Consider the following 12701-nt stretch of genomic DNA (forward strand, 5'->3'; position numbering starts at 1 on the left):
CTCTCTCTATATACATGGTAGTAAGTAAATGTGATTTAAGAAAGATGATTCAAAAATTCAGTTTGTAGGGAATAAATGCTTAACTGTCGATCGTATTTGGAAGAGACTGACAGGTATTTGCATGTATGTGTTTATTTGTATGTATGTGTGTATTTGTAGGTATGTGTGTATGAGTGTGTATTCAAAAACACGTATATTTACAGTTTAAAGTTGGTTTTCACACTCAACCCCGTTTTGCAGAATCAGTGTTGCGACGGGAGGTTTGTGCCTATCTCTACGTTCTGAGTTCAAATTCCGTTGAAGTCGACTTTGCCTTTCATCCTTTTGGGGTCTAAAAAATAAGTACTAGTTGAACACAGGGGTTGATATAATAGACTATTCTCCACCTGCCCCAAGCCACCCTTGTGGGAAAAATTTTAAATAATAATAATGACCTCTGCTGATCAAACTCCCAACCCACAACTAAGTGCTAAGTGTATCTATACTATAAAAAGCAGATTTTGTGTGTGTGTGTGTGTGTGTGTGTGTGTGTGTGTGTGTGTGTGTGTGTGTATGTTTAAAATTCATACATTTACATAATTCCAAATTTCTTCGATTAAACAATCACAATTAATGTTCTAAATACAATTTGTTAGATCACTGCATCATTTTTTCACTCCAAAAAATTCCTAATAGCGAATAAAATCCATAAAACTACAGAAGTAAACATTTTCTTCCTAATAAAATCTAATTTCCTCTTTCTACTACAAATCCTTTCAACTCCTACTTTCTCTTATGAACCTTTACGAACAATCCAACAACAAATACAAAAAGAAAGGAAGGAGAAATATCAAAACTGAAACAATCACCTTTCGATACTGTAATGACAGATACTAAAACTACATACAAAATTACTTTGCCCCTCTAAAATTAACTATTTCCATTCCTCTTACACATCGTTTCAATTGCTACTTTCTCTTATGAACGTTTACGAACGATCCAAGAAAAAAGACAAAGAAACGAAGGAGAGTGAGAGTCAAATAAACAGACACACGACCAATCATACTCAAATACACACATATATATGTACCTATGGTTACCAATGACCTCATTCTAATTGGCGGGAATTGTAAGTTTACTTTCCATTTCTAATTCCGTCCTTCACCAGCGAGACATCTTTTTCAAATACGATTGACAAACATTTATTCCCTACAAACTGTGAGTTTTTTGAAAATCTTTTCGTAAATCTTGAGATTAACACCCGCAACATTACCTACCTAACCCTAACCCTAACACTGTAGTGAAAATCGTACGGGTGTTAATCTGAAAATTTCACAATCTTTTTTAAAACACTTTTACTTACTAACATTTTTTAAATTTAGTGTGTGTGTGTGTTGCCCATATATATATATATATATATATATACACTTAAGACTTAGTTGTGGGTTGGGACGTTGATCGGCAGAGGTCATTATTATTATTATTATTATTATTATTATTATTATTATTATTATTTATTATTATTATTATTATTATTTTAAATTTTTCCCACAAGGGCGGCTTCGGGCAGGTGGAGAATAGTCGATTATATTGACCCTTGTTTTCAACTGGTACTTACTTTTTAGACCCCGAAAGGATGAAAGGCAAAGTCAACTTCGACGGAATTTGAACTCAGAACGCAGAGTGCTATTTTACAACTGTCTTCCGTTCCCCCTTCCTCTCTTTCTCTTTCTTCATTGCTCCCATTCTATATTTCTTTCTCCCCCTCTTTTTCTAGCTCTCTCAAACACATACACATGCACATACACACAAGCATTCACTACAAGATAACTCATGTTCGTCAATGTTTTGTAAATATACAAACTACGGAGCTTATGGAAAACATATTGCAAATCAGTGAACTTCATTACAAATGTGGGTAATTTTTCAGATTAACACCTGCATGATTTTCACTAGGGTGTTAGGGTTACGGTTTTTGGGTCAGGGTTATGGTTTTAGGGTTACGGTTTTAGGGTTACGGTTAGGATTAGGGTTACGATGAGGGTTAGTGTTACGGTTACAGTTTTAGGGTCAGGGTTAGGGTTACGTAATTGTGCGGGTGTTAATCTGAAAAATTACCGAAATGTGAAAAGTACCAACCCTGCCATCTGTTATAACTTTTGTTGTTCTGTTTAATATGTACATAGATTATGCCTCCAAACAAGAGAGCTTGCTGGAGAAAGAAAGCAACCGGTTTAAAAAGACAGCAACAGACTGCAGCAATTCACCACATTCCAGAAGCTACTTTGAACATAATGCAAAATAGTGCATCATCATCTACTGCCCAATCTAATAGAATTCTGGCAGAACTGTGTAGCAACAGATCGCCAGCAATTGCTTCATCAGAAATTGCCGTCCTACCTCCTGCGAAAAGGAATTACCCTGCTATGTTATAATCAAGGCAGCGCAAAAAGTTGTTTTGCACAAGCATTTGTATAGCCAATTAGACGGATAAAATTTACGAACACTTAATAATGTTACACAAAACAGCCTTCAGACTTTCCCTATTAATTTCGTCTTTTGAATTATGAACATATTTACATCATAAGGGTTTTTTCATTGCAAGGCCTTCTTTTTTAGTTGATTTTCACCTAGCAAGGCTTATCGTAGATGGCGTAATAAGTCACACCCAGACAACGTCAGGTTATACTGCTAGTATATATATATATATATATGCACAACACACACACACAGTAAATAAAAAAAATGTTAGTAAATGTGTTTTAAAAACGATTGGTAAATTTTTAGATTAACACCCGCACGATTTTTCACTACAGTGTTAGGGTTAGGGTTAGGTAGGTAATCGTGTGGGTGTTAATCTCAAGATTTCCGAAAAAAGATTTTCCAAAAAACTCACAGTTTGTAGGGAATAAATGTTTGTCGATCGTATTTGAAAAAGCTGTCTCGCTATTTTTTTTTGCTGTTATCATGGTGAAGGACAGAGTTAGAAATAACTTACAATTCCCGCCAATTAGAATGAGGTACATATATATGTGTAGATATATGTGTGTATTTACGTATGATTGGTAGTGTGTCTGTTTATTTGACTCTCACCTCTTTTTCCTTCATTTCTTTGTCTTTTTTCTTGGATCGTTCGTAAACATTCATAAGAGAAAGTAGCAATTGAAACGATTTGTAAGAGGAGTAGAAATAGTTAAGTAGATTGTTTTAGAGGGTAAAAGTGATTTTGTATGTAGTTTTAGTATCTGTCATTACAGTATTGAAATGTGATTGTTTCAGTTTTGATACTGAAATAGTTTTCTTTTACTGTCAGTGTTTCTCCTTCCTTTCTTTTTGTATTTGTTGTTGGATCATTCGTAAAGGTTCATAAGAGAAAGTAGGAGTTGAAAGGATTTGTAAAAGTATTAGAAAGAGGAAATAAGATTTTATAAGAGGGGAAAATGTTAATTTTTGTAGCTTTATGGATTTTATTCGTAATTGAGAGTTATTTTGACTGAAAAAATGACGCTGTGACCTAAGTTAGGATATTTAAAATGTTGATTGCGATTCTTTCATCCAAGAAATTTGGAATTGTGTAAATGTATGAATTTTCAACATACACACACATACAGAGAAAAAGCTGCCTTTTATAGATAAGATGCACATTCGGTGGAGCATGCTCACTTAATTCCTTTCTAATTCATAGCCCAGGTTTTATTGCCATATAGCATTGCTGTTCATACACAAGTATTATACAAATAAACTTTCACCCTGAAAGACAGGCATTGTGTTACCAACAGAGGTAATAACTCTGAATTTTCTTCAGCCAGTTTGTATTCTAGTAACTATACTTCACAACATCCTCCTCTAGTGCTAATTAGACCACCTAAGTAACAGAAACTGTCTGAGTGTTCTTAATGTTAATTTCTCCAGCATTCTGCCACAAAGTCTACTTTCTCTGTTAATTTTCCAGTGATTTTACTGTACTTCTTATGTATCAATACATTGTATAGAATTACTACCTACCCCTTTTCTACATAATAAACAGGGGCATTTTCATGAAGGGATTAGTGGTTTGTGCTCACAAGGCCTTTGGTGTTTTCTGAGTTAACTTTAACCCTTTCAATACTAACCTGGCCGAAAATTTTTTTGGTTCATAAGACCAACCTGGCCGCAGCTGGCCGAGAGTACCCATTGTTATTTAAATGTGAATTTAAGCACAAATCTCGTTAGTACATTTGTGAAAATACACAATTTCACTTTGTAAATAGCTGAGTTATAGCATCCGACATTGCTTGATGTGATATCTGAAATCAGTGAATTTTAGATTTTTTTCCATATTTTTTTGGCGTCAATTTTTTTTTTTCAACTTTGAAAATGGATAGAAGCTTCATGCTATCAAGCAGTGATTCCAAATTTAAAGGTTTATCCAAAACTGAAAGCAGCGGTTCTGAAGAAACTGAAAGCAGCAATAACGACAGCAAAGACTATTTTACATCGGAATGAAGTAAAAACTTTTAAAATGTTTTTATTAGCAATTTTTCTGAGGAGATAGGGTCTATCCGTAGTCTTTCTTAGGAAGCAAAACCGTTAGACTTTTATTTTTTTCAGTATGCTTGTTTGAAGCGATCACTGCAGAAACAAACAGTATATGCCAGGAAAGCCCACGAAATGGGGGATCAAAGTTAGGAAAATTTGTGAAACAAATACTGGGTACTGCTGTGGATTTAGTTTTTATACAGGGAAAATAATGTTAGTCAGCATGGCCTAGAATTTATCACTTCCATATCATAACCAGGGCCGTATATGATTTTTTGACCGATTTTTTCAGTTTGGCCAAACTTGCGGTGGATTTAGGTGGATTCCAGTATTTCAGTTTATCTCACCTTTATGGTACACCTGCAATTTGATACCTCTCTAATTACTCTTGTCTAAGGCATCCCCTTTACGTTGTAGCAATTAGCTACAATACACCAGTAGTTGGGTAGGCTTCTAAATCAATTGTTGGTTATGATGTTAAGATAAAATATATTTCTCATAGCATACATTTACAGTAACAAATATGACTTCTTAAAGAAACAACTAGCTATTAAAGTAAATTTGCCAACAAATGCTGCAAGGTCACTTGCACTGGCATAAACACTCAATGAGAGTGTGATGATGCAGGCAAGATGTAAAGTCTTATGTATAAACAGCAAAATGAATCTATGGTAGAAAAATAAACCAAACAATGCATGAACAACAAACAGTTAAATTAGATCTAAGGTCAGATGAAGCGAGAGAACTGAGATGCATAAATGCAAGCTATGCTAGTCCGGAAGAAGCAACGAGCTGGGTGGGTGTTTGAGTGAGTAAGTGAGTTTGTGTGTGTGTTTATGTGTGCAGTGCTCAAACCATTGTATATCATTATCAGATTAGTGAAGTCAATACAGCTGAAGTTAGGCTTTAATTTCTGTAGGAAAGCTGTAGAAAGGCAGGTGGCTAAAGCGAACTAAGTTTTAGGAAGAAGGGATAGGTTGAAGAGTTTCATAAAGGATTTAGGAAGTAAGATACAGTAAGAATGATGGGTGGAGTAAATGCAAGTGCATGGAGCAGGTACACAACTTACTCATTGAAAAGAACAAGAATCATTGTACCAGCAATAGAAAAAACAAACAAATGTCAATGAGCTAGAGGCTGTTGTATGCTGGTTAGAGAGGATGATGATGTAAACAATGTAAAGAAGATTAAAGACTCACCTAATCCACCTTTCTTCAACAGTTTATCCCTTGCATAAAGAACAGTATCAAGCATGGATTCAAACAGTAAGAAGTAACCCATCCATTCAGTAATAATAACATCTACCTGTAAAGAAATGAAACATTAGCATTAAATTAAAATTATAAAGGAACAATATCTGTGAATTACACTGCTAGACTGCTATCTGGTAAAAAGTTAAGACAATACTACTGTCACTGTGTTGTGAACTAGTGCAAGACACCTACCTAATTACTTGTCCCAGTTTCCCTAACTGAAAATTAAATAAACATCATAGTTAAGTTATTAGCGGCAAGAAGACTGTAAAAACAGTTGCTCTAGTGAAAATACACTCAACAATGAAAGTATGAAACAGTGATAAAACAGTAATGATATATTATTTCTTTTGTTTTTCCACTAGTCTTGGTATATATGTTCTGCCAATGCAGATTGATGAACGGTATAAACAGTGGTAAAGAAACAAGAGAAACAGGTTATATATATATATATATATATATATATATATATAAAACAGTTCAATAAGATTTAGTCAATCAAGGGCAATAGTAACTTAGCATCTAGCTATATATGGCTCGTATAGAAGACTGTAAAGAAAAAACTAATCTTATCTATAAAAGGCAGATTTTGTGTGTGTGTGTGTGTGTGTGTGTGTGTTTAAAAAATTCATACATTTACAAAATTCCAAATTTCTTGGATTAAAGAATCAGAATTAATATTCTAAATACAATAAGTTAGGTCACAGCGTCATTTTTTCAGTCAAAATAACTCCCAATTACGAATAAAATCCATAAAACTACACAAATTAACATTTCCCCCCTAATAAATATGGAAAAAAATCTCCTAAAATTCACTGATTTCAGATATCATGTCAAGCATTGTCGGATACTATAACTCAGCTATTTACAAAGTGAAATTGTGTATTTTCACAAATGTACTAACGAGATTTGTGCTTAAATTCACATTTAAATAACAATGGGTACTCTCGGCCAGCTGCGGCCAGGTTGGTCTTATGAACCAAAAAAATTTTCGGCCAGGTTAGTATTGAAAGGGTTAAAGTTAACTCAGAAAACACCAAAGGCCTTGTGAGCACAAACCACTAATCCCTTCATGAAAATGCCCCTGTTTATTATGTAGAAAAGGGGTAGGTAGTAATTCTATACAATGTATTGATACATAAGAAGTACAGTAGAATCACTGGAAAATTAACAGAGAAAGTAGACTTTGTGGCAGAATGCTGGAGAAATTAACATTAAGAACACTCAGACAGTTTCTGTTACTTAGGTGGTCTAATTAGCACTAGAGGAGGATGTTGTGAAGTATAGTTACTAGAATACAAACTGGCTGAAGAAAATTCAGAGTTATTACCTCTGTTGGTAACACAATGCCTGTCTTTCAGGGTGAAAGTTTATTTGTATAATACTTGTGTATGAACAGCAATGCTACATGGCAATAAAACCTGGGCTATGAATTAGAAAGGAATTAAGTGAGCATGCTCCACCGAATGTGCATCTTATCTATAAAAGGCAGCTTTTTCTCTGTATGTGTGTGTATGTTGAAAATTCATACATTTACACAATTCCAAATTTCTTGGATGAAAGAATCGCAATCAACATTTTAAATATCCTAACTTAGGTCACAGCGTCATTTTTTCAGTCAAAATAACTCTCAATTACGAATAAAATCCATAAAGCTACAAAAATTAACATTTTCCCCTCTTATAAAATCTTATTTCCTCTTTCTAATACTTTTACAAATCCTTTCAACTCCTACTTTCTCTTATGAACCTTTACGAATGATCCAACAACAAATACAAAAAGAAAGGAAGGAGAAACACTGACAGTAAAAGAAAACTATTTCAGTATCAAAACTGAAACAATCACATTTCGATACTGTAATGACAGATACTAAAACTACATACAAAATCACTTTTACCCTCTAAAACAATCTACTTAACTATTTCTACTCCTCTTACAAATCGTTTCAATTGCTACTTTCTCTTATGCATGTTTACGAACGATCCAAGAAAAAAGACAAAGAAATGAAGGAAAAAGAGGTGAGAGTCAAATAAACAGACACACTACCAATCATACGTAAATACACACATATATCTACACATATATATGTACCTCATTCTAATTGGCGGGAATTGTAAGTTATTTCTAACTCTGTCCTTCACCATGATAACAGCAAAAAAAAAAAAAATAGCGAGACAGCTTTTTCAAATACGATCGGCAAACATTTATTCCCTACAAACTGAGTTTTTTGGAAAATCTTTTTTCGGAAATCTTGAGATTAACACCCACACGATTACCTACCTAACCCTAACCCTGACCCTAAAACCTTAACCCTAACACTGTAGTTAAAAATCGTGCGGGTGTTAATCTAAAACTTTACCAGTCTTTTTTAAAACACATTTACTAACATTTTTTTTATTTACTGTGTGTGTGTTGCCCATATATATATATATATATATATATACACTTAAGACTTAGTTGTGGGTTGGGACTTTGATCGGCAGAGGTCATTATTATTATTATTATCAATATTATTTAAATTTTTCCCACAAGGGCGGCTTCCGGCAGGTGGAGAATAGTCGATTATATCAACCCCTGTGTTTAACTGGTACTTATTTTTTAAACCCCGAAAGGATGAAAGGCAAAGTCGACTTCAGCGGAATTTGAACTCAGAACGTAGAGATGGGCACAAACCTCCTGTCACGACACTGATTCTGCAGAACAGGGTTGAGTGTGAAAACCAACTTTAAACTGTAAATATACATGTTTTTGGATACACACTCATACATACATACGTACAAATACATACATACATACAAATAAACACATACATACAAATACCTGTCAGTCTCTTCCAAATACGATTGACTGTCAAACATTTATTTCCTACAAACTGAATTTTTTGAATATCTTTCTTAAAATGCATTTACTTACTACCATATATATATAGAGACACAGAATACACACATACATACATACAAATACCTGTCATTTTTTTTCATTAATGTGTGTGTGTGTGTTGCCCATCTTAATATATAAAGCTGAAGTTGTGTATGTGTGAAGCCTTTTTAAAAGTTTATAAAAATCTACATTTTCGACTTTTTCGTAAAATTTTTTACATCAATGGAATTTTCTTGGTGTGAACTTTCCAGTGCAGTAATTAAATTTTTAAAATTCTGTTTACTTTGTGTGATTTAAGGGAGATTTGGCTGTTGTTTCTAGCAACTTTTATATTTCTTCCCTTCTACCTGAACCAACGTTCTTACACATCAATCAGGCGTTCAACATATAATATAGAGAGTAAGAGTAAAAGAGAGAGAGAAAGTGATACATACAAAGTCATAGATTAACTTTGTTTAAGACTATTCTTTCCTTCTACCTTTTCACTCTTACTCCTCTCTCCCATTTAATAGCTTTCTTCTATCGCTCTACCTCTAACATATTTTTCATAACATAGAAACGTAAAAACACACAGAACCATACATACGTGATCTGTGACAACATACACATAAACACATCAACATTATAGATATAAGATTTAGTTTGTGTGTTTCTTATATAAACATGCACACGCATTGCTATTTTATAACTGTCTTCCGTTCTCCCGTCCTCTATTCCTTTCTCCCCCTCTCTTTTCCTCTCTCCCTCTTCCCTCTCGCTCTCTCAAACGCATACACGCGCAGGTACACACAAGCATTCACTACAATATAACTCATGTTCGTCAATGTTTTGTAAATATACAAACTACGGAGCTTATGGACAACACATTGCAAATCAGTGAACTTCATTAGAAATGTGGGTAATATTTCAGATTAACACCCGCACGATTTTCACCAGGGTGTTAGGTTACGGTTTTAGGGTTAGGGTTAGGTAATAGTGCGGGTGTTAATTACTGAAATGTGAAAACTACCGAACCTGCCATCTGTTGTAACTTTTGTTGTTCTGTTTAATATGTACATAAATTATGCCTCGAAAGAAGAGAGCTTGCTGGGGAAAGAAAGCAACCGGTTTAAAAAGACAGCAACAGACTGCACCAATTCACCACATTCCAGAAGCTACATTGAACATAATGCAAAATGGTGCATGAACATCTACTGCCCAATCTGATAGAATTCTGGCAGAACTGTGTAGCAACAGATCGCCAGCAATTGCTTCATCAGAAATTGCCATCCCACCTCCTGCGAAAAGAGATTACCTTGCTATGTATAATCAGGGCAGTGCAAAAAGTTGTTTTGCACAAGCATTTGTATAGCCAATTAGACGGATGAAATTTACGTATACTTAATAATGTTACGCAAAACAACCTTCAGACTTTCCCTATTAATTTCGTCTTTTGAATTATGAACATATTTACATCATAAGGGTTTTTTTGTTGTAAGGCTTTCTTTTTTAGTTGATTTTCACCAAGGAAGACTTATTGAAGATGGCATAATAAGTCACACCTGGACAACGTCGGGTTATACTGCTAGTCCATCAATAAAATTTATTAATGAATATGTTAGATATGCTTCATACAAAAGGAATAAAGTAATCTCGGTGATATGATAAAGGCTATACAGCTTCAAATTAAAAAGAAATTTACATTGCTCATGGTATGTTTTTTTTCAACTTTGGAAGTGTGCGAAGTCCTCTTCTGCATCTATGCTTTCCTTTCCTTCATATATACTCTTTTACTTGTTTCAGTCATTTGACTGTGGCCATGCTGGAGCACCGCCTTTAGTCGAGCAAATCGACTCCAAGACTTATTCTTTGGAAGCCTAGTACTTATTCTATCGGTCTCTTTTGCCGAACCGCTAAGTTACGGGGACGTAAACACACCAGCATCGGTTGTCAAGCGATGTTGGGGGGACAGACACACAAACACACACATATATATACATATATACAACAGGCTTCTTTAAGTTTCTGTGCACCAAATCCACTCACAAGGCTTTGGTTGGCCCGAGGCTATAGTAGAAGACACTTGCCCAAGTTGCCACGCAGTGGGACTGAACCTGGAACCATGTAGTTGGTAAGCAAGCTACTTACCACACAGCCACTCCTGCGCCTATGATATATATATAATGATATATATATGATATACTTACATATATATCATAGGTGTGCGGTCCATGGAAGCAAGGGAAGCAATGCTTCCCTTAAAAATTATAGAAACAAAATCGAAACTATATCACTTATTTTTCATAAGATTGTTCTAATGTTCTGTAAAATTAATATCTGTGCAAGGGAAGCAACACGAGCTGTTGCATCTTTTTTGATGTAAAAATGCTACAAAGACCATTTTTTTCTAGTAAGAGCTGATAACGAATAGTTTTAGATGCTAATAAATACTTATATGCTTAGATTAAGTTTCTGTCAATTTGCAATACCTATGATATATATAATCTTGCATTGTTACGTAACACTTACATAGGAAAAGGGAAGCAAGTTGACATTCTGCTTCCATCAGATGAAGCAACTGATATTAGAACTGTAACACAGTTTTCATTTGTTGTAAGATATGTTTTAAGTGACGGTAATATTGCAGAAAGATTTTTAGGATTTTTAAATGTAAGTTCTGATTGTACAGCAAGTGGTTTGTCAAATATTGTTTGATAAAATAGAAGAGTTAAAAATTGGTCATAAGTTTGTGGCTCAAACTTATGATAGTGGAAGAGTGATGCCAAGCGAATTAAATAGTTTGTAAAAGAAAGTTAAAGAAAAGTATCCTAATGCCTTTTTTGTTCATTGTATGGACCATAGATTAAATCTATCTCAAGCGGCTGCAAATATTCAAGAATGCGATAAGTTTTTTTCACAGATAAAGTATTTTTCTTAATTTTTTTTCTAAGTCGACCAAATGCATGCATCTTTTAGATGCTGAAATTAAAAAGTGCTTTTCAAAAGTGGTGCCAACTCGCTGGAACTTGAATCATTCGTTGGTAGAAACAGTTCATGAATATCATGAGCAACTTGCTGATTTATTCCTAAACATCATTGATAATTCAAGTAAATGGGACATGGAAAATTATACCTATGCTCAGGCATTGTATTCTAATTAACAAAATTGTGAATTCAATTTTTTGTTAAATGTGTTTGGTGATATTTTTATTTACACAAATGCAGCATTTGACATCCTCCAGAGAAAAACATTTGACATAACCTACTGTATTTGCAAAGTAAATGAAATAGTGAAAATTTTGAAAGAAAAACTGCATAAATTTTCTAAATTTTGGGCTAACGCTGATGGCATTTATCCTCAGATGAAAGAAAGAAAAAATGCGTTTGCAACAGAAGAAAGGTACAGACAGCTGTTTTACAAAATTATAGATTTAATTTGCGAGCAAATTGATACACGATTTCAAAATTTAAATGAATTATATTTTTTAGCACTTCCCAATCCAATGAAACAAAAAATGACACCCAGGAAACATTTCTAACTTAAACATTCCTATGGAGACCATTTTGACAGCTAAAAGTTAAGAAGTAAACTTACTGCCTTATGCAAAGATGCTGAACTAAAAGGAAAATCTGTTCAAGATTTACTTTATATTCTGCATAATAGTGGATTAGATGAAGCTTTGCCTCAGTTAATGAAGCTTTGTGAATTAATATCAATACTACCAGCAACAAGTGCTACAGTGAAGTGCTCCTTTTCATACCTAAGGAGAATTCATAATTATACAAGAAATTCGCAGGGACAAGAAAGGTTGAGCAGTTTAGCTCTAATTGGTATAGAAAAAGCTGTTTTAAAAAGCATTAAGAACGATACCTTCTACAATGATGTTATCAACAATTTCAACAAGAAAGAGAGATGGATTGAATTAACATTTAAATAAAATAGGTAAGTTTTAATTGTGACTTTTTTAATTTTAAAAATAGCTGTATAATATGAATATGTCAATTTGATTCAAATATCTATGTGACAGAAAATTTTGGTTATTGCTTCTAAAGCCAGAAAGATCACTGCACACCCGGGCAAGTGAAATCAAA

The 12701-nt window shown here is 34.0% G+C and overlaps 1 protein-coding gene across 7 annotated transcripts in view; it reads right to left on the reverse strand.

Moving 5' to 3' along the window:
• Positions 1 to 12701, reverse strand: part of LOC106871252 (uncharacterized) — a 208532-nt gene that overhangs the window by 42497 nt on the left and 153334 nt on the right. For all 7 annotated transcript variants that reach the window (XR_016244974.1, XM_089365965.1, XM_089365967.1 and 4 more), the window contains one exon: positions 5697 to 5802. Coding sequence is in view for 6 of the 7 variants with exons in the window: in XM_089365965.1 (XP_089222091.1) it covers positions 5697 to 5802 (106 nt within the window). In the remaining variant the exon portion in view is untranslated. The remainder of the gene's footprint in view (positions 1 to 5696; positions 5803 to 12701) is intronic.

Source organism: Octopus bimaculoides, chromosome 18 (genome assembly GCF_046866305.1).
Source record: "Octopus bimaculoides isolate indiv1 chromosome 18, ASM4686630v1, whole genome shotgun sequence".
NCBI classification, from domain to species: Eukaryota; Metazoa; Mollusca; class Cephalopoda; order Octopoda; family Octopodidae; genus Octopus; species Octopus bimaculoides.